The sequence below is a fragment of the Amaranthus tricolor genome, chromosome 10 (assembly GCF_026212465.1).
Source record: "Amaranthus tricolor cultivar Red isolate AtriRed21 chromosome 10, ASM2621246v1, whole genome shotgun sequence".
Taxonomy (NCBI): domain Eukaryota; kingdom Viridiplantae; phylum Streptophyta; class Magnoliopsida; order Caryophyllales; family Amaranthaceae; genus Amaranthus; species Amaranthus tricolor.
Window position 1 is genome coordinate 139,118 of NC_080056.1, and position 23,579 is coordinate 162,696.

Here is a 23,579-nt window from a genome sequence, read left to right on the forward strand (position 1 = left end):
ATAACTTAAAATAAATAAGTATAAATTTATCATTACTGTTTATCCTTTCTCTCTTTTCTTCTTAAGACAAACGTTAAAAGACTTAAAACTCTATTTTCTTTCTGTCTTAAGTTGCTCATTTTTGAATGTCCAATAATAAATAAAAAATGCATATAATTTATTTGTCCCATTATCTGTTTGAATCTCACGCTGCGTCTTGTGTGTCAATATTTTGAACTTTGTTGAGTCCTACACCCTTACCTTTATTACGATATAATTCATGAAATGTATATTGCAAAGCTGATGTAGAGGAAATCATATTCTTGTAATTAAATTCTGCTTCTCATCTTTACTTGTTTGTGACCATGTATCCTAGGTAGCGTTAAGTTCTCAAGTAATTGGTCGAAAGGATTTAACACAAAGTGTTTTTGACGTTTGGAAAGAGGTGATTAGAAGTAGTTCCTTTTTTCCTTTCAATCTTGGTTGATGCTTTCAAAAATTGGAATTTTTGATTAATCCTTTATTTGTAGGTATTCCAAAAGAGGAAAATTAAGGAAAGTCATAAATGTGATGTTGACTTGAGAAAGACTTATGATTCACCTGATTCATTATTTTCTTTGGTTTCCAATCGGTAGGTGATGTGCTTGTAATTATAGGATGCTCTTCTTATTTGTGATGGAATGACAATTTTACCCATGCTTGTGCAGGGGTGATTATGATTTAATTTTTGACGGTATTCATGAGAACTTTTTGCAGATTCCTTATCATGATCCATTGCTGCAAAAGACGGTATCCCTTGTTTATATGCTTTGAATCTTGAGTTCCAACCATACATTGAGATTTATATTACAGTTAAATTGTTATTAATGTCTGACTTTGGTCCTCTTTTGAAGGTACATTGCCTGAATGCTCTTGGTGTTTCCGACTTACTCCATCATTGTGTTACCCGTTCACATAATATGTCACTATCTGGTAATATGGTGTTTTGGTTTATTGTAGTGAATTTCTTCACGTGCCTTACATAGACGTTCCATGGTTTTTCCAGTGTATTATTCTTTTATCACTATCACAACTCATCTGCTGTTGGCCCGTGTGGAATCACAACCTATTGAATGGCCCAAATCTTTTCAAAGGTATTTGTTTCTTGGCAAAAATTATCATAATGTAGCTAAAATATTTATTATTACTCTTTGCTCATATCTTGGTATAACACTCAGGTATCGTTCGTTACTTACAGAAAAGATGGAGTGTTTGCGGTCTTGGCAATCTAAAATTGCACCTTGTGTTTCAAGGCATCTATCATTGAATTCTTTTGTTGAAGATACTGTTTCTCCATTGTTGCATATTCTCTCTCCATCTGATCTGAGGCCGGTAAATACATCACCTAATTGTTTATCGTTGTTGAACAAATTAGAGACTTCTGCTCTAGGTTTTGATGTAATTGGATGCACTGTGTTCTTCTGTTATATAACATTGCTTGAAAAAGAATGTGTGGCTGTGTTTCTTTTGTTGTCCCTTTACTTGATTAGCACCAGTGTAACAAATTTCACTAGCTAATTTTTGAATTTGCACTTCGCTCAAAATGGCTCAAAAATAGTCCATAAGCAAACATAATTTGCCTTTTTTGATTCATGAGGTAATTAGCGGATCATGTTACACTGATTAACATACTTGATAACCTAACATACATATATTGATAAGCGGACCATCTTAACAACGCTTACAAATGAATATAACTAATGAAGGATTAAAAAGTTTGTACAAGTCCTCAATCTCTGGCCTTAGACAAGTAGGAACAACGTACAAGATAATTGTTTCAATTAAACGAGAATCACATACTTAAAGTCATGAGCCCATGACATCTACCACTAATCTAAACAATTAAAGAATAAAACTAAAGATAAACTATGCAACTTACGTCTTACCTAAACAAAACCTCTAAATATTATCAAAATTTTTAAGACACAAAAATGCCAATTCTTTATTCCCAACAATATGGGGTTGTTAAAAGGTGATGGTTGCAATCTAGGCAAAGGCAGAAAAGTTGCTGAGCATGCAAGGATCATTAATTCATTGTCTTTTTTAGGCAAGGAACACCAACTCCAAAGAATCCAGTTTGGGGGAGTTAAGGCAAAAGATTAGATTTGATTTCCATTTTTTAAAGTTGAAGGAAGGATCTCTTTTAATTTTAACTTGGTTTGATGAATGACATTGGGGTAATTGAATGTGATGTAAGTTGAGTAGAAAAAAATAAAGAACTGACTTGTATAAAGAAGAATGGAAGAGGTTGACACATGACTACTTATGGGATTTTTGAAATACACTCTAGGGAGATGGAAAATATACTGGAGAAAGTTCACTATAAGATGATCTTCTTGAACGATGATTAACTAGAAATTTATTGAAGATGGAGCTTAGATAGAAGCTGCAATTAATGATATTCGGCAGGGTTTTATTATTGCAAAAAGGTTGACTATTTTCTAAAGAGAGGAGGGTTCTTGTAAGAAAAAGTGAGCTGATCTTAATTTAACTCTTATATATAAACAACGAAATTTTTTGATGTCTCTTCAATGGATACTAAGTGTCAAGGACAATATTGCTCTATGCCTCCGGTCTTTTTCTCCCCTTGCAACAACTAGTGAGCCTTTTTGCAACTGTAATGCCACACTAACGCTTTCAGGTCATTGCTAGTGGTTCTTGTCAGATTTTGCTGCTTCTGTGCCGGAAATTCCAGCTCAACCATAGTGCAAAACCAAGGATGAATCCTGCATTGTAAAGCAGTAAAAAATATCTTTTGGGCTGTTTCAAGGGATATTTCATGCATTTCATGCATTCAGCCAATATTTGGCACTATAGTAACCACATCATCCTGTCACTACCATGATTGCGGTTGTTACCACATTTTTACACTATGAGATTAGCTATCTAATCATATGTTAGATGGACTCTTCTATTTCCCTTGTGCACTAATTTTTTATTAGACATTGGTACCACACTTGTGCATATTGCTTTAGGTAAAATTTAAACCATGTTTATTTTCAAAAAATTGATGATTTAGATGTACCCTACCAGCCATGTAACATAGATCTTACTACAGGGTACAAAGAGAAATACAATACTCGTAATAGGGGAAAATCCATTAGAAAAGATTTGCTATCTTTCTAATTACTTTTTTATACAATTTTAGCCATGTGGGAACTTATATTGGAAATAAATAAAAGTACATTGAAAAACTTAAATAGGTGAAATTTTGGAAGCTATTGCTAACTTGTTGAAGCCAAGCTTTTCTTTAGCTTTTGTTGGGTTTCATCACTGATGAACTCTATGTGGATTGTAAATGAGATTATTTATTTTTGGCACAGGTCGCTGTGCATTTACTTTCAGAGAAAGAGAAGAATGATTTGGCTCAATTAATCAACACTATGGTTTCATTATCTTTGACGTATAAGAGCACAAACTCCAATAAAATAATGAATGATGATATGATGGGTTCCTCGCCATTGAATTTGGATCCACCCATTCAGGATTTCATGACCTTCAAGGTAGGAACCTTTGCGAACTTTGATTTGATGCTTCCTTTTAGACTTCGTCCATTCTTGTTTCACATAAAATTTATGTTGTTCAGGGTTACAAACCAGGACACTGTGAACTTTCATCGGCTGTCAAGAAAATTCTCGTGTATGAGGTAAGAGAGTGGTAATTAAAGGTTACATTTGAGTATTTTGTACTTCTAATACTGAATATGTAGCTAAAAACATTTTTTGTGATGGAAAATTCATGTTGCTTTGCACTTATGAATCTTAATTTGACAATTTTACGAACTTTTTTCATGCCCTATGTCTAATCCTCTTCCTTAAGTCTAAGAGAGTGTTAAATACTTAAGTCAATTAGATTTATCTTATGATTCTCGTACTTAGTAATTCTCTCTCTTTTCCTCCTCTCCCCTCTTAACCAGTGTGTTGTTTATTATTGTTTATTGACATGACATGACCTTGCCAAGAGCATGGGGTATGCAACTTAGACTCGCCATAAAAACAACTTCTGTCCAATTTACAAAACCACAATAGAAAAATGACAACACAGTTTGTGGTTTTATAATATATGTTTTGGTAAATTTGTCCTTCAATCACATGACATGGGTCTATTACTTAGTTGGACTTGCCCCAAACTTTAACCTAAAACTCAACCTTAATGTAAAAGTCCTATTTGAGTTAGGAACGATTCTTGGTCAAATAAAAATAATTATATTTAACTTTAATATCTTTACACTAAACTTGACCAATTAAACCAAACTCAACCCGTACTTAATTTATAGATTTGAACCCTATATAGAGCCCACAGACCTGTGAGCCATTTCAGATTCAAAAGTTCTTTTGAGCCATTTCAGATTCAAAAGTTTTATATCATATCTGACGCGATGGGTCACAATTTTTTCTTGGTCCCATAAAAATAATCGATGTGGGTCTATTGTATTCGAATCATATCCGAAACTTTGACCTTATCCAATTGTGATTCAACCCTTTAACTCAAACCCAATTACCCAAAGATGACCTGACATGTGACTAATTTTTACTAACTTGTACTTAGACCCAACCAATAGAGTTGGCCTAGGTCCATGAGTCGGTGACCTATTTAAACCTTTTTGGATCTATATTTGACCCTAATTTAAAGATTTTGTTCTTATTTTTTGATACCCAATGAATTCGCATACCCAAAGAATGTGGATAATTCTAATCCTTTTTAACTAAATTCAGTCCATAGATTTGAGACTAACTTAGACTCGATAACGTTGGCCGAACCTAAATCCATCTTAACCCATGACCTTTTCTAGACATATTACTCTCGTTTTGGATGCTAAAATAGTATCTTAAGTGTTTTTTTCCTCCACCCATCGTATATGGTGAAAATAACTCTGAGTTCAAAATTTCCAGATCCTATGAGCGTGGGTTTAGGTTAGATATTCAAAATGAAAGAATTTTTCTATAATCTAGACCTATTTCATAGCTATATCTAAAGCTACAAGATTGATAAATTCCAAAGATATAGTGTTGAAGTATGTATGACAATTGGAAAAGAAATTGATTTTGTTTTTCTGGAATAATAATTTACTCTAAAATCGAAATGATACCAAAGAGACCCTTAAATGTTTGTTTTTAAGTAGGCTTTTTCAGTTCTTTACTTTATTTCTTTGATGGTTTTTTCCTTTCTTCGAGTCTTTCTCTGTAAATCTAGAACTATAGTATTAATTAATACTTGGTTTAAGTACAACATGTTGAGTGATTTGACTCGTGCCTCATAGCGATCTGGGAAGGACATTTTGTGACAATTTGAATGGGATACAACCCACGCTCCAGGTTATCATGGCCTACACATCGATAGCAACATAAGTAGATAAGTAGATTGGTTATTCCCATCTTCATTATGTTCTTATATGCCCAAACATTCTAATCCACAATAAAGCAGTGTATTACCTTCGAGAATTTTGTCTTTATATTTTCAAGCTCACTGTGGTTGTACCATCACTCAAAACTTTCACCCCCCATAAAAGAGTAATTGCTGAGCGTGCCAGTACATTAATAAGTGGCAAACTATAAAAGTTCTATAAACTGGAAACGATTTTCTTAAAAAAGATTCTAGAGCTATGTTTCATGGATTGGTCAGAAGCGTAGGATAAAATTGTAGATTTGAGTATCCAATTATGTGACCTAGTCATTTTATGAGATTTTGTTGATTCAGCCTAAAATGAGATGCAGTGGTTTCGTAGCCAATACCCATAGCCAGAAATCAAACATGAGTATGTTAGGTAAAATGAAAAGTCCATGATTCCATGTAACATAGGTCAAGAGGGAATCAATTTAAAAAAAAAAACAAATACAACTCTTTATGACTAGAGAAGGAAAGGGAACAGAAAAAGTGAAGGATCTGAAAAAAGAAATCAAAGATTACAACAATATGCCATTACCTCAATCCCAAGCATGGAATAAAAAGAGATTGTTATGTTACGTAACACCTGCTTTATAATGGATTTTGAGCTTACAAAACCGTAAAACTCTGTTACTTAACATGTGATTTAAAATCTTTGAGTAACCGCAATTATAAGCTACTATTCTAACATATCAACCATTATTTTTTAAAAAAGTGTATTAGGTTCTAAAAGGTTTATTATAAGCTTAACTAAAGTATTTTTTCCTAGAAAACATGAATTACTATGATAAAATGATTTTTTATGTTAACAATTCAAATTGTGATTTATGCAAAACGAGTCGTAACACCGCAATGTGCTGCGTCCGCGATAGCGCAACCATTACAGTAATCACAGCAACTGAATTTTTTTCTGTGATGTCAAGTGGCTCTCTCCTAGGTTGGGCTTAGAGAGTCAAAAGCCAAGGAAGAGGACTATATTAAAAAGGAAGATAAACAAATATAGAAAGGAGGGAGGAGATAAACATTGTGTGATCACAAATTCGAAATGGGTTGGGACGGTGGGAGAATGAAGCGAAGAAAAAGATCACCCTTATCAGGCTTGCTTGACCTTGGGCCTATTTTTTTGATGGCTACTTATTATTAGGACTTATTCCATTCATCAATTGAATGCATTTCAATTCATGCTTGATATCTTTTTTCTTTCTGGTTTTATATCTAACCATGAATCCAAATGATATAGGTTGAGAAACACAAGATAGTCCAAGAAAGCTTATCTAAATTCAGGCATTCAACTGACAACTCCAAAAGGGAACTCAATGCTGCTAAGAATCAGCACAATGGCACTTCGGAGCCTTCCAAAGTGCATGAGGCTGCATGTGTTTATTACAACAAAGAGAAATTGACAGATGTGTCACCCAAGGACATCTTGTTACCTAATGTCAATAGATTTACATCATCCCTGGGGTCTGGTGGAACTTTAGGTGATGCTATGAAGCTTAAATTCACTGCAAATGTGAAGAAGCCTTCCGCTGGTTCTATGAACTTCTTTGGCAGGTATCATGCGATTTTTATCATCGAATAGAGTCGTTCATTTGAATGAAAAAAAAAAGAATAAAAGGTTGTGTTTTGAACCAAAATTTAGTAATTGAATTAGACTCTCCTGTACCCTTACTTCTTTTATGGACTTGAAAGAATTCATGGGGAATAGTTTTTATCCATCCGGGCTATCTAGATTTACTACTTTGACATTGCTGTTGTTGAATGCCTACAAGGGCGTGTTAAAATGATTGAAAGTACGATTGGAGGTTGTTTGTGTTATGGATTAGAAAATAAGAGTTGAAGGAGAATGTCATGGTACCATAGAGAATGTCAAATAACTAGATCAATGTGTTTGAATGGTGGGTTTCACATCCTTCATTTACGATGAAAATAAGACAATCATGGACTTTTTCAGACTCTTGTCCTCTGTCGCTTGATTGGAACAAGTAACAACTACTGATGAGCTAGGGTTTGCATAAAAGCATAATCTTGAGGGGAGAAATGGCTATGTCAAATGCTTAGCAAAGGAAAGCTACGATAATTCATAAATCTCAACACTAATAGGATTCTCTCTACATTTGGGTTGGGTTGTGTTTCTCTGCCATTGCAGTGGTTTTTCCCTTGCGTAGAGAAATGGTGCCCTCTTAGGCGACATAAATATGTGAATGATTTTGTGAGATCTTAGACATCGAAAATTTGTGTTTCTTACATTCATGATTTACATGGCATATGAAAATTGAATTTGTTAGTTTAGTCAAATCAAACCATTTTTCAATTTTTTTGGTCAGTGAGGTTGTGGCCTTTTGTTTCAAGTAAAAGGATAGGAGGCTAACTGTGGAAATACCGTTGTGGAAGCTTGGTGTCAACTTTGGTTTTGAGCAAAGGGAAAGAAGTGATAACAAATAAAATCACTAAAGCATAGAGGAAGAGGGTGATGCTTCGAATCAACTGGGACTTGGGAGTGTTTTGGGAAGACATTGTACATAGTTCAGATTATTTTGAGTGGAGCAGCCACTGTTGTCAATTTTTTCCAAAAAGATTTGGCAACTTATTTATTGTTATCTTTTTTCTCCTTTCAAGACTACTAGGGACTCGGAGTTAAGGCTACTCCAAAAATTATCTTTTATTTCTATGATTTTGTTTTCCGCCTTGGGGAATAGCTAGGTGATATAGTAAGATAAAATCTTGGTGTAGCTTCTGTGTGATTATTTGAAAGAAAAGCTTAGTTCTTCCTTTTTGTGAATTTTTTTCCAGAATTTTTTTCTTAAAGTAACACTTTTTTGCCTAAAAGTACTATCTTTTATTTTAAAAAAAAAAAGTAACACTTTTTCGTCAGACAGATTTGTTCTCACAGTTCTCATATAAGGATGGTTCTCACTTGAACTTCTTCCTATATATATATATATATATATGGGCATGATCGTATGAAAACAACTAAAGTGGTGAAAACTGAAAATCAGACTGTGATAAACATTTTTTTTAGCAAAAGTTGTACATACTATCTTATAGATGTACATATTTTTATGAAGAAAAAAGTTCATATTATTTACAGAAATGTCATTCAAATATGTTCACATCTTAAGCATGTATATGTACACCTTTTAGATAGTGTCCAATTATTTACAAAATTACCATCGGAATATGTGCACTTTGAAGCTTTTATGTACATCCGAATTAATGGGATTTTTATTTAAGATTTTAGTCTGGTTGGAGACTTACAATATCTTCTTATTTGTCCTTTAAATAGTAGTATCTTTGTAGTTATTGATCAAATTAATGGGATTTTCCATGTTTATCTTAGCATGTGGCGCCAGTTGATTTTATGCCTTTTCTTTTTTGCGAGGAATGTCTGGAGAAATTGTCCTAATTCTTTCAAACATCTCTTGCTAGATTTAAAAAATTGAGCCACAATGTAGATAGTACTGAAGAAAAGCTATCCAAAGTAGACAAAGAGGTGCATAATCTCTTATTCAAATTCAACGAGGTACGTTTCAAACTGCCAATGCTGCACTAGAAGTTTATACATCATTATAAAAAAACTTAGATCAATTGCAAAAGGGGGTAATTTGTAGAAAATAGTGCAAAACATATGCAAATTTGAAGTTCGTAGCCTACAAGGGCTTTGCTAAAAGCTTCTGAAATAGGATTTCCTTAAAGCTCTTTTTCCCTATAAATTAAATGATTTGCTTCTGAAATAGGATTTCCTTAAAGTTCTTTTTCCCTATATTGCAAATTATCACATGCGACAGTATTGTAAAGGTTTTTCACCTTACCACGACTAAAAAAAAAGGTCAAGCGCACACCCATCCGGATTGACCATGAATGAAAGCCATTTTGTGATAGTGAGACTTGGATGAACTAGTTTTAATATTGACATGTAAAAGAATGAATCTTGTTTTATTATTTGCTAACTATCCGGTGTGATTGCCGCTTATCTAGGATATAATATGTAGTTTTTTTTTTTGATAAAGAAAAATTTAATTAAAATAAAAAGTAAGAATACAACCTAATTCAACCATCCCCACGGTAATCAGTACTAGTTACAACAAAATCTGCCACTCCTACATAAATCATCTAAAGTAAAATCCTTAAACAACTCGTTTGCTTTAACCCATAAGTAAGCTTAAAACTTAACTTTCTTCTCAACTATTTTTAACCTAAGGAAATTATCATTTAAAATTCGTATATTTCTTTCGATGCATATCGCCCCATGAATAGCAAGAATGCAACAGCTCTATAATATTCTGAGGTCTCTTTTAACTCCAAAACCATAATAATTAACTAGAAGAAAGTCTCAGATTTTTGTATACCCAATCCAAGCCTCTCCTATGATGTTAAACAATTTGATCCACAATCCTCTAGCAAAACTACAATGCAAGAAGAGATGATTGTTGTCTTCCATATCACTGAAACAATTGATGCACCATTGTGGGCATAATGAATGTTGGCTTTGCAAGTTTTCTAGAGTATTTAGTTTTATAAACACCATCAACCACGAGGAAGCTCTGATCTTTTAGGGCGTCTTGGCCTTCCAAATGAGTGTATCCATAGGGTAAGTAGGTGAATTTATCAGAGGCATCACAGAAAAGAGTAGAAAGACGCGCATGAAAATGACGTAGAAGGATCATACTTCCATATTCTCCTATTAGACTCCAAAGAGAGATGAGTGTTTTTGAGTATGGATAAGAGATTGATAATCAACTCACTATCTCTTTCAAGAAAGGGTGTCTAAAGAAAAAAGACCAAGAGACACAAATTTAGAGTGTACCAATGAAATTGCTTTCCGGGGATTGAGACAAGAAGACGGTTCTGCAAGCGCATCCCATTAATCTACCTGTGAGTCGTACCTTTATAAGCTAAGCATCTTTGATCTATATCGACTTCTTGTATAGTCTCTTTCCATCTAACTCTCCATGTACCTTAGAGCGTCTTATGTTTGTCACAAAAGTCCAGACCAGATATGTTAAATATCATTCAAATTATCCATGGACATTGCAACCCCGAACATTTGTCTTGTATCTTCGTCTCAAATTTCATCCCTTAAAATACTGTGCATTCACGTCAATGAACAACACATGCATACAGCATATCAGCTTTTCCTATTTCTTTAATATGCTCCTTGAATGTCCAACATTTTGTAACATATAAATAAAGCGTAATAAAGTAGGTCTGATGGGTTGTCCTATAGAGTTATGCCTTTTTCATGGTACGATTCAATTGCACAATGTCTATATTGATCCCCTCTATTTGAGCCACCCACACTGGATTTGTATGACTAAGACTTCACTTATAATCAAAAAATTCACCCCAAGGTACTTGAAACACTCGGCGGTGATTCTTTATCCTCTAAAATTGCTACATTTTCATAATTTTGTTTCTCATGTGACTATTTGAGTATTACATTTGCACTCCAGCCTCCAACTTACTCTGCCTCAATTCAAACCTCAAAATTCTAACTTATGCCTCCTTACTTCCTACTTGTAATTGACACTTGTTTTAGTTTCATCAACCAAGACTGTCATTTGAAAAACATACACCATGGCTCTTCATCTTGAACCAATTGTGGATCCCTATGTCTTAATATTTTCTTTCCAAAAAGACGGTGACTAATTGATAGCAATCGGCTCTGTATTGTGTAATGAATAAATAGTTTATCTGCCTATGTCTCTCAATCTATACAATGCTATCGAGTTCTATTAGTTCATGTCGGATCAATGGTTGAGATGTTCAATAATTCAACCTTAAGCCTATAACCAAATAAAGCTGCCTTTGTTTGGTTGGACCAAGTGAGGATAAATGACAGAATGCATCACTTAATTGAAACGAGATGATTCTTGGCTCGTAGCTCTCTTCAGTTCTTGGAATACATTTTGTTATTAAACCTAGGTCCTGTTTGTACGAGCAACGATGTATCTTAATAGTAATATTACTTCATACGTGTATTTTGTTTGCAGGGTTTTACAAATGCAGTGAAGAAGCCAGTGCGTGTACGTGAATTCCTACTATGATGGAAACCAAATACATCTCTCGGAAAAGATGCCTTATTACATTTATTCTGCATACTTAGAGCCACCTATTGCATCATCGAACCTGTTGATGTAAAGAAATGTAGCATGACTGCTTGATGTATGGATGTTTTGACCATGATTATTGAACCATCATGTATGACAACCATGTGAAAGGTGTTACATTCATATGCAATTTGCCTCGAGTTCTTGACGTTTTAATTTTGATCATGGAAGAGGGAACCTGAACCTGAAGCTTCGTTTGATGAGAACAAGCGGAATTAGGGAATTGAAGTCTTGAACCCTCACCTCAGCTTTGACAAGCAAATCACTGAGAGTGACAAGCAAATTCTTTATTAAGACTTTCATCGTGACACGACTTGATATGAGTTGGGCTAAAAGCAGATTTATTTTAAGAAATAAGAATGATTGGAATTTATAAAATTAAAAAAAAACTGCTTCCCTCAAAAATTGATTATAAATCAGAATTATATTTCATATTGAAAATTAACAAAATCTTTCTTATTTACTTTCAATCCCTTTCAATTCCCATTCGTATTCCCTCTCCAATTGTTTAGGATACATATATTTCTAATGCTTTTATAATGCAAATGGTTGTTACTTATGTTGTACCTTGCCTTTAGAAATATATATTTCATAACACCACCACCATATAAGAAAAGGTGTATTTTCTGGTGATGTGACGACTTTTTTGTATTTAAAGCATGGTTTAATCATCTTGTAAGTATAACTTATAAATTAAAAATGATCAATTTCAAACCGTAAGTGTTTACTATAAGGTTTTAAGTGATTAGCTTAAGATTGTAAGTGACCACTTTAAGCTTATAAGGTGATACAAAACTGAGGCTAATTAGGTCCTCTATATTGCAAGGAAGGCACACAAACCAACTTTGAAACCCAATGTGGTTTCCTATGGAATGTGCAATACAATCACTGATAGGCACAATCAGAACCAAGAATTTGATTCTTAGACAGATTATGTGTTTGTAGGTCAGAAGAGCCTTGGCTTCACTCACCAATTCCCTCATTTCCTCCTAGACAATTCAAGGTTCACTCCCTTGCCTTGCGTAGGTTCTTGGTGTACTGAGGATTGCTTCACTCACAAACCTTAGAATCCCAATGAGATGCTTCACTCACACCCCTGAAGAAAGTTTGCACACACAACACTTTCTGAAAAACAAGAACACCTTGTTCTGAATTACTTCTGATTTTCTTTATTGATAACAAACCTAGAAATCTAATTTTACAATGAGTATATGTTTGCTTATATAGGCAAACATCAAAGACTAAGCACATGCACATCACATGGCTTTTAAAATACAAAAATAGACATGTGACTAATTAAAACTCACATGCTTCTAACTCTTAAAAACCTAGAGTTCAATTACAAATAGAAGAAACTCAACTAATACATTTTAGTAACTATACATCATTAATTCAGCTCCTATCAAGTGTATGTACGCATTTTTGATTCCTTTCATTTATGATCTTGATCTACATACCCCACAACTGAACCAACGTCACCTTGCTGCCTGCTGAATCAGAACAGCTTATGAACTTGCTGCTATGGTTAATTAAATGGACTGATCAGCACATGTTGCAAGCTGATTTTTCTTTGTTGCACAACCTGCTATTCTGCTATGCTGAACCCTCTTCCAAGCCTGCTCATTTATCACACGTCTTATAATCTAATGTGCACATATGTTTCTGCATACAAACAGGTGCTAATGCATCTGACGTTACTATATTCTGTCCAACAACCCATTGATCAAAAAAACCTTGTTTAATTGGTAAGATTCTGCTCATACTTGGTTGCTCAACATAGGACCAAATCTGCACAATCCAACCTTAGGACTTGGTATTGGATGTTTTTAACCTTAAAGTGATCACTTAAAACCTTATTGTGAGCATTAACAGGTTTTAAACTTGTAAAATGTTAGTTATAATAACCTTAAAGTGATTACTTACAAGCATTAAGTGATCACTTACGATCTTAATGTGAACTTTATAGTGAGCACTTAATAGTATTAAGATGGTAAGTCATCACAGTATGATTGTAATTGATTGATTTAAAGTGTTTATTGTAGTGATGTTGGCGGTGGTGATGACTGATGAGTATTAAGAATTGATTTTTTTTTTTTTTTTTTTTCCAGATACATTGACTTTACCTGAAAAATATACCTATTGCCTTAATAATGAAGAATAAGAATAGGAGAGAAGCAAAACATTGAAAAGACGAATAAGCAATGAAATATTTTGTGATTGTTGTGGTATTGTTGGTGATGGGTATTAAGGGGAAGAATAAACACAATGTAATAGAAGAGAGAAATTTTTTTTTTTAATTAAAATGGATGTTAAATTAGTTGCTTTGATTGTAAAAATTATTACTTATAAATTTAAACAAGTATATTTGTTAAATTTAGAATAAGAATATTCACTTTTACATTTAAATTTAAAAGTGATTACTCATAACATTTATCATCATTATCATTATCGTCGTCATTATAGTCGTCATATATCCCACTCATAGGAACTATAATTAGGATATGAGAGGGATGAAAAACGGCAACTCATACCAAAAAATAAAGATGCGGTGAAAGAGTCTTTCGGCTCGAGAAAGACCCCAGAAAGAGATATTCCTGCAACGAGAATAATTGAGTAAAGCTGAACCCATAAGCCTGCATCGTACAATCGAAGCTGGACCATTAGCAAAATTATTATAAATATAAAAAAAAATAATATAAATAAAAATAAAACAATTGGATGATAAATAAATAAATGAGTAAAAGAGTGATATGTAAATAGGCAATAAACAATATAAAAAGGATCACTTATAACCATGCACTGATCACTTAAAGTGAACATTTGTAATCTAAAAGTACTTAAGTTTAATCTTAAAGCGGTCATTTATAACCTTAAATTAATCATTTATAACGTTAAAGTGAGTAATTATAATTAATCACTTATAAACTTAAACTAATTACTTTATTTAAAACCTTAAATGTGATCACTTACAGTTTTTAAATATTTCCTTACTGTTTACAAGTAGAAAATTGAAAGGTTGTTAATGATCACCTTAAACTGATCATTAGTATCCTCATATTGATCACTTATAACCTTAAAAACACATTCATAACCATAAAGTAATCACCTATATCCTTAAAGTGATCACTTTTAAATTTTTAAGTGATAACTTATTGCTTACGAGTAGACAATTTCAAGTTATTAGTGATAGTGATCATTTAAAATGATCACCAAAATTTCTAAATTGATCATTTAGAACCTTAAACACTTACATTCTTAAAGTGATCATTTTAAGGGTTGTGTATTGACAAATGATAACCTTTAAATGATTGCTAACAACCTTATATTGATAACTAATAACCTTAAAATTATCTCTTATATTCTAAAAATAATTACTTATATTCTTAAAGCGACCACGGACATCCTGATCATTTACAACTTTAAAGTACTCCCTTCGTTCCCTAATGAAGTTCGCACATAAAATATTCACGGGATTTAAGAGAAATAAAATATTTTAGATAGTGAGGAGTTAATTGAATACAATATTTGATGGAAGAATAGTGGGGACAATAAATATTAAAAAACAATTTAAAAGAAAGTTAATGAAAAAATATGAGTACCATAACTTATAAAAAAATATTTTTTAAAGTTAATTGAAAACATTTGGAAATCATAAGAAATATAAAAATATTAAAAGAAGTTAGTGAAAGATATGTAAGAACTAGGGATGGCAATGGGTATTGGACCCGACCCGTATCAGTTTTCACGGATTTGGGTCCTAAAAATTGGACCCGTCAGATCCGGATCGGTTTAAATTTCACGGGTCCAGATCCGAATCTGTGAAAAATACCTAGATCCAGACCCGCGGATCTGGAGGCCCGTTTTTTTTTATATATATATATATATATATTAAATATATATTAAAATATATATTAAATATATATTAAAATATATATTTGGATGATCTGCGGCACAACAGCATGCATTATGCACATTCTGTTCATCAAAACCCAGTGCAACTGCATCCCTCAGAACCGAAGACAAAGCATTGTAGTAATCTCCATACACCACTTTACTTCTTGGATACTCCTCTTTTATTATGAACCTTTGCCAACCCATTTAGACCCTTAATGAGTTTTTTTTTGGTTTGTAGGATCTTGATGATGTTAGTGTTGAAGAATTTTGACAAATTGAGAAAATTGGATGACTAAGAACATGAATGATTGACTTTTATTAACTATATTAAGTTATTTTGAATAAAAGATTGTGTATCGGCTATATTTATTTATGTAACAAACAACTTTAATGTGTTTGTTGGATATTTTCAAGACAATTTTAAGTTGTATAATGTTTTTTTGGGTGATTGATTGTGAAATTATATATATTATTAACATTAGTCTATAAATATCGCTTTATTGCAATCTCAACACATTCAAAAATACAAAAAAAAAAAAAAAGCAAAAACAAGTCAGACCCGTTTTGGACCCGGATTCGGTACTGGATCCGTAGTACCCACGGATCCGGATCTGAGTCTTGCAAAACTGGACCCGCGGATCCTGTTCGTGAAAGCGGATCTGGATTCGGGTTCACTTGGACCCGGTCCAGATCCGACCCGTTGCCATCCCTAGTAAGAACTATAAGCATTATAAAAGTTGTTAAAATAAGGATAAATAAGATTATTTTTGTCTAAAATTTGTGATATAAATAAAAAGGTTTCTTATGAAAACAACAAATAAAACACTGAAAATGACAAATAAAAATTCCTTATAGAAATAAAGGATATCTTATAAAATTTAAAGTGATTTATTATAAATTTAAAGTGATTTATTAAAAAGTCGAGATAATTATATGGGAATGGGATCATCTCATGGTTCAACGTTTGAGGTATTTGGTTCTTGACTTTTTGCTCGGATGATTAATAAACCATCTGAGGTCTAATATGACGTTCCTTTTCGGCCTTTCCCTTTCCCCAATCGTCCTCTTTTATTCCAGTTTCTGTTTAGGGCTTGTCGCCTCTTATTCCTATTTCATCTCCTCCTTTTAAATGTTTAAGATTAAGATTAAGAATACTATTCGTTCATTCATTAGCATAGTAATACTATTATACTAATACTTGGATCCCAATTTATTTAGGACTACTTCTTCCTTCTCTATGCCGCGCCATCTATTCATATTCTGCAGGTACTTTTTGCTTTCTATTTCTTGCTTTGTTGCTTTTTTTTTTTTTCTTTTTTTTTTGTGCTTCTGATTACCTTCTGATTCTAATCTATAGGATTTTTTTGATACTGAACCCTCTGTATTGTTTAACACTTTATCATTTAGGTTTTCAATTGCTCATCCTTCACTTTAGTTTATCTTAATTTTTATTTCTTTGTCTGTTTTGTCTACTGTTGTATGAAGCAAAGAATAGATGAACTTATTTGTTTTTAGTCTTCTAATATAATTCATTTGGACTTGTATAAGTTTGTAAAATAACTTGATTTTGGTCTGGTACAGTTGGAGTATTTTAATTGCCTTTTATGTGTTCCTGAGTCCTTTGGGTTTGGGCATTGATCTTTTCCTCCCTCATTTCTTCTGTAGTGTGGTTTATAAGATATAATAATAATAATAATGGGAAAAAGGTTAAAAAAGAAGGCGGCTCGTAAAGAGAAGGACAAAGAGAAGCGTGGTTTTGCCCTTTCTCCAAAACCCATTCATGAAGAAGATAGTCAGAGCTCTGTAGTTGCCGATGATGCGAACGTCGTGCAGAAGGACCGGAGAGTTTGTGTCCATCTTGAGAATGCTGTTGATCTCGAGTGCGTCTTATCCAATATTGAATCTGCCGACTCTACTTGCTGTGAGTATTGCAGAGAGAGCGTCAAAGACCGGAAGCCTGGTAAAGGGAAGAATAAATTGGGTAAGAAGAAGGGCGCTTCAGAATCTAAAGCCACGTGGGTTTGTTTACAATGTGGAAAATTTTTGTGTGGAGGTGTTGGCTTTCCAAATAGCCCTCAAAGTCATGCGCTTAGACATGTGAGACAGAGTCGCCATCCTCTGGTGATTCAAGTAGAAAATCCTCATTTAAGATGGTGTTTTTCTTGCAGCACACTTCTTGCTGTGGAGAAAGCCGAGGATTCAGCTGAGCAGGAAGACGGTTTGTTGGATATTGTCAAATTATTGAAAAAGAAATTTCCAAAAACGCCTTCAGTTGATGTGGAAGATATCTGGTTTGGAAGTGGAAATGTTGTCAGTGATGTAAAATCGGAAAACAAAGTAGTCAGTGTGGCGAATGGTAAAGATTTCAATTTGATTAGAGGGTTGGTGAATCTCGGGAACACCTGTTTTTTTAATTCTGTCATGCAGAATCTTCTGGCAATGAATATATTACGGGAATATTTACTGAAATTTGAGGGGTCCATGGGTCCGTTGACGAATGCTTTAAAGAAAATTTTTGTTGAAATTAGCCTTGAGTACGGTGTTAAAAACGTTATAAACCCCAAATCACTATTTGGATCTGTTTGCGCAAAAGCTCCTCAGTTTAGGGGAGGTGACCAACAAGATAGTCATGAATTGCTGCGTTATTTGCTTGATGGGATGTCCTCTGAAGAGTTGTATGCAAACAAATCAAAAAGTTCTTTCCCTGAACAAGAAAAATCTCCTTTTGCAAGTGCAACATTTGTGGATGCCATATTTGGGGGACAAACATCAAGCACTGTCTGCTGTGTTGAATGTGGGCATTCTTCAGTGGTGTATGAGCCTTTCCTGGACCTGTCCCTTCCTGTGCCAACAAAGAAACCTCTCTCAAAGAAGGTTCAACCAGTGGCTCGCACGAAGAAAAAGCTGCCTCCCAAAAGAGGGGGTAAAGCTCGCCCTAAACCGAGTAAAAATGGAGATGTGGGGATTGCTCCTAGTTGCTGCAACACTTCAAGCAGCACTTGTTCTTCCTCGGGTTTGAAGGGTAATTCTCTAGGCTGTGCTTCATCAGCAGACCTTGTTGAACCCAGTAGTGTGGTACATGGAAATTCAAAGGTGACTCAGGGTAGTGACTCCAATGATGCTGACTATGTTGGTGCTCAAGTGCCACATCGTGTTTCTCAGGATGCTGATGATATGTCATGGTTGGATTTTATAGAACCAGTGCCTCAAGGAGATGATCGCCAAAAAACTGATAGCTTGTGTTGGTTGGATTTTGTTGGACCTGGATTGTTGTCACATGATCCCAGTTTGGCTGTTGAGTGTGAGAATTTTTCTGTTACTCAAGATCTTAGAAGCGAGGGTGGCAATTACGACACTGTTTCTTTGCAAGATACAACTATGTCAAGTATTGAAGCTAATTTGTCACAAGATTCTGAAACAAATGGTGACAATTTCGAAGATGTTTTTGAGCCTGCCAAGTCGAGTGGTGAAGTTAGTGTGCACCTTAGGGCTGTGAATCATAATTTGGAATCCACAGTTAATGCCTGCTCTTTAGAGCATCCATTGCAGGTGCAGAGCAATGCAATACTGTTGCTTACCTACAAGGAAGATGGTACAACTGAAGGGGAAGGGTTGAAGATAGATAAGGAAATCTCTTCATCAGTTGTAGGTTATGGAGAAGATACTTTGGGTTTTGATGGCCTTGGTGATTTGTTCAATGAGCCTGAGGTTGTCGAGACAGGTGTGAAAAATATCCAGGTAGGTGAACATTTGGGGAATGGCTTTCTAGTGGGGAACAATACCGAGTCTGATCCAGATGAGGTTGATGATACAACTTCATCAGTATCTGTGGAGAGTTGTTTAGCACATTTCATAAAGCCTGAGCTTCTGTGTGGTGAGCATGCTTGGCATTGCGAAAATTGTTCAAAACTTTTTAATGAGCGAAGGGGGAGAATGGAGAAAAACCGGTCAGAAACCTTGACAGACATATCCAATGACAAATGTTGGAGCTCTGAAGTTTTGCCAGCAAGTGATGATCCTATAGATTCCTCAAATGTCTTTTTGGTTAATCATAACGATGTTAACATTGAGATGGATGAGAAACTGATGAATTTTGATGCTAGGCCAATAAATGGCAATGGTCTAAATTTGCCACAAGGGAAAGAAAAAATATGTGTGCCAGAATGTGCAGATTTTAGTCCAGCTGTTTCCGTTGGTAAATCTGTTGATTTCCATTGTAATAATCATTTGCCTGATGAAGGGCCTTCTGGACTTGGTGAGAAACATGAATCAAGAGAAGTTGAGGGAGTGGAAGTTGATTTGAAGTGTGTTAAGGTAATGAGAGACGCTACTAAACGAATACTTATCAGCAAGAGTCCTTCAATTTTGACTATTCACTTAAAACGATTTCGACAAGATGCTGTTGGCCGTCTAAATAAACTGAATGGCCATGTTGTCTTTAAGGAATTTCTTGACGTTGGACCTTTTATGGATTACAGGTGCCCATCTATCTCCAGACTCTTGCTTTTGCATGCTTGATTTGATGAAGTTAAATTTTTGTATTGCCGTCTGCTGTATGTTTGTGCTCCTTATACATCCACCTGGATTTTTTTTTTTTTTTTGCAATTAGGATCTTGATAAAATTGCCTTGGTTGATTCTATTTGACCAGACATTTTCCATTCTTTAGCTATATAGATTTTGTCCCTTATTTCGATGGGACCAAGGATTTATAGTTTTTTGATTTTGGATCATAATGGACTATATTATAATGGTTCAAATCATGCGCACTTTTAGTTAATGTGAAGTGGCACATAATGTTTGCTGCCAAGGATCAATTAGAAACAACGTCTTCGTTAGTGTTCTTGTGTTCTCACTAACAACGATAAGGTTGTGTATATGATAATGGAATGTTGTTGTAGCTATATAATAGTTTGCTTGAAAGTTCTACTTTTGGGTAGAGGAAGTAAAGGCTTTCTCTTCTGAGATAGAAGACTTAATTCGATGATCAAGTATATGTGGAGGTAGATTTGCTACCAGCGTTCGGATTTTAAAAAACTACCTGATTAGAAGTAATGCAAACACCGTGATGTGGTTTGTAGACTCTGAAGAAGCACATATAGCTAGGATGTTGTGGTGGACACAACTGTCTGAGACCCCATTCTTTTGCTCTACAATGCTTTCTTGGCTTGTGTATTTCACTGTAGTTCAGAATTAGTTTTGACAATTTCAGTGCATGATGGCGTTGCATAATTTATAAACATCTGCTTTGCAGTGAAAGCACCCAGTAAGTATCAAATGAGAGAATCCCAAATTGGGTATCATGAAGTTTTCTTAGTTGATGAATTAATTTAGTAGGAAATTTATTTTCGTCTTTCATTGAAGGATGTGAAATGGGAACATTATTTATGGGATATTATAAGTTGGTGTGGATTGATGTAGGATACAATAGGTTCATTTGTATTAATTTAACAGGAATAAGGTGAACTTTCATTGGTTCCGTGGAAAAACTGAAAGTTTTTGTGTGTGATTGGGGGATGGAGGATTTTGCCTGTGCTGTTTGCAATTATTACTGCCACAATATTCTGAGATTTGAATCATTTTTCTAAGAGAACTTGAAAACAATAAAGAATGGCATAAGCAACTCCTCTCCAAATACGGGATGGATGATGCTTCTTTACCTTTCCTGGGCAGAGAAAGAGAATGAAATGGAAGTGAACAAAGAAGATCAAGGTAGATGACTGTACTACTTTGTCCCTTGTAGCAAAGCAAAATGTGATATTTTTAAGAAAAAGATTAATATTTGCTAAGAAATGAAGAGAGAGTGAGTAAATTGTGAGGATAAATTAAAAGAAAGTTAAAATGTATGAATAAGATTAAAATAATTGGTAGACTACTGTCCAAATATAGAAATGATGCAAAATAAGTGGGACGGAGCAAAATAGTAAATGATGCTAAATGAGTGGAATAGAGGGAGTGTTTGTTTTCATTTTTTTGTGAGGAATTAGTGAGTGAAAATAAACATTGGGTTAGTGGTAGTAGGAATGGAAGATTTAAGCTGAAGTTACTTAATTGTGGATGTTCTACATCTCAATTTCTGAATTTTCTTATGGTTTGTTATTATGTTTCCATGTATGAATTGTATTAGGGCCCATATTGCTAAGTGAACATCCCAACTTTTCCAATGTATCCTCAACCCCTCAAGAAATGGAGATAAAGGAGGAGAAAAGTTTAGCTAGAGGCTAGCTGTCCTGTGTATATGATATGCTTGTGAAGCAGGACGCCAGGACGTTACGAACCTAAATATGTGGAGCAATATAGCAGAATCCTATCTGAATGTTTTCTCAGATACCTGTTGATTTAAGTCCATAATATTTACTTAAGTGCATATTTTGAGTTTATTCATAGCCTACAGAAGCGTTTGTATTGAATTTTGACCTTTCCTCATTCCCTCTTGCACAAAAAAGTGATTACTTCTAGTACGAGTTTTTAAACTAGTGATGGGAGGTAAGGGATGGGTCTGGCATATTTCTCTTATTTAAAGTCATTTTAGATCTTATTTTGATTCTAGAAAGGGGTCTTCTCTATAATCTTTAGGTTTGTTGGCTTATCTTTAGGCAATGAGGGGAACATGTCCGTTCCCTTGAAATTCATCGATCAGGCAGCCTGAAGTAATGATGAGGGAAGGGAATCCTTTATCAGAATGTAGTTCTTTTGTTGCACTTGTTTTGGATTCTCAAGTTCAAGGTTCTGAGTTTTATAACTTGTGCTTGGTTTTTTTCTAAATATTTTGTTACGTGTTCTAGGCACTCTCAGAAACAAATTTCCCTATAGCCTGTGTTTATCTAGAGGTAATAGTTAGGACTCTACTGTATATTGGCCACGAAGGCAACTTGTGCAAGATTAGTATGATAGGTTTTGTTTCCCTGTTGGTTAGACAATTGTTTGCGTGTAGATAGGATAAGCTGACTACAAGGAGATCATAGCAGAAGAAAGCGGCAAATCAAGTTATTCTCAGTTTCCCTTGCGAGATGTTTGCGCTGGAGCTACCAATTTGAGGATTTGAGTAGCATCTGAAGCTGTGTTCTAGTGTTGGTTAGCCTGGCTTCGTTGACATCGTCATTGCGTGATTAAATTTTAGACTTTCCACTTAAGTGCCCCTGTGAATTGGAATGTACAGATGTTGTTTGTCATTTTTGAATGTACAGTTGTTTATCGTCACTCTAGCTTGTATTTTTCGACTTTCTTTCTCCATTTATACAAAGCTGGCTCTGAACTACGGGAAACTGGAGAGTAAGGGATCATCTGTTTGTTCATGTAAATTGTGCTTCACACATTGCAGTGCTGACTTAAATTTTGTGTGTTTTTATTACACCCTGCTAATTTATGCTACGTGTATGCTTTCTAGCCCATGTTAAATCTATTCTGGATATGTGGTGTGGTGTTGAATTGAAATTTGAAATATGAGGTGTAACCGGAAGAACCAAACTTTGCAGGTCCACAGAGAGAGACAATTGCATTTATCGTTTGATTGGAGTGGTGGTGCATTCCGGAACAATGAGAAATGGGCATTATGTGGCGTATGTACGAGGAAATGATAGGCAAAGAGGAAGATCAGAAGAAGAAAATGGAGAGGGTCATTCTGTATGGTATTATGCGAGTGATGCATGTGTTCGTGTAACAAATTTGGAGGAGGTTCTCCGCTGTGAAGCTTACATTCTGTTTTACGAGAAAGTGAAGCCTTGATGAAGGTACTTCTTTTTTGGTTAAAAAATTTGTGTTCCATTTCTTTCGCTTAGGGAGATGAGGAAATTTAATTTAAAGAGAAGACAGAAATGGTGGATGAAAGAGAATGAGATTGAGAATCAAGATGCCCATTTTTGGATTTGGTATGTGTTGGTTGGAGATGGGGATGGGGATTGGGATTGGGATTGGGATTGGGATGGGGACTCATCACTTTGAAGTTGATTGATTAGTTGATCGCTGAATATAAGTTAATTGTATTACATATTTTACGAAATTGAATATTACAGACAAATACAAAATCGTATTTATTTATTGATATTGATCAAATACGAGCCAAGTGAATTTTAGTTAGTCACAAGGCTCACAACTTTTGTGGATGAATTTATTCGATGTAAGAGCCAGTTTTGTTGATTTTCAGATTCCAGATTCCAGATTCCTAATTCTCAAAT

The 23,579-nt window shown here is 34.5% G+C and overlaps 2 protein-coding genes across 3 annotated transcripts in view; both read left to right on the top strand.

Annotated features, from left to right (window-relative positions):
* Positions 1-11,661, top strand: part of LOC130825169 (uncharacterized) — a 28,709-nt gene extending 17,048 nt beyond the window's left edge. The window contains exons 13-23 of the mRNA XM_057690252.1: positions 356-424; positions 510-610; positions 687-768; positions 873-951; positions 1,025-1,112; positions 1,197-1,350; positions 3,342-3,521; positions 3,605-3,664; positions 6,644-6,957; positions 8,833-8,926; positions 11,397-11,661. Coding sequence (XP_057546235.1) covers positions 356-424; positions 510-610; positions 687-768; positions 873-951; positions 1,025-1,112; positions 1,197-1,350; positions 3,342-3,521; positions 3,605-3,664; positions 6,644-6,957; positions 8,833-8,926; positions 11,397-11,450 — 1,275 coding nt within the window. The 3' untranslated portion in view covers positions 11,451-11,661. The remainder of the gene's footprint in view (positions 1-355; positions 425-509; positions 611-686; positions 769-872; positions 952-1,024; positions 1,113-1,196; positions 1,351-3,341; positions 3,522-3,604; positions 3,665-6,643; positions 6,958-8,832; positions 8,927-11,396) is intronic.
* Positions 11,662-16,436: 4,775 nt separating this feature from the next.
* Positions 16,437-23,563, top strand: LOC130825748 (ubiquitin carboxyl-terminal hydrolase 2). 2 transcript variants are annotated; one of them, XM_057691141.1, is made up of 3 exons: positions 16,437-16,673; positions 16,989-19,885; positions 22,881-23,563. In XM_057691141.1, exons 2-3 carry the CDS (start codon positions 17,103-17,105, stop codon positions 23,128-23,130), a joined length of 3,033 nt encoding a protein of 1,010 aa, XP_057547124.1. In that variant the 5' UTR covers positions 16,437-16,673; positions 16,989-17,102; the 3' UTR covers positions 23,131-23,563. The 2 variants fall into 2 exon arrangements, with proteins under 2 accessions (XP_057547124.1, XP_057547123.1); XM_057691140.1 differs by having other exon boundaries at positions 17,073-19,885.
* The last annotated feature ends 16 nt before the right edge of the window (positions 23,564-23,579 follow it).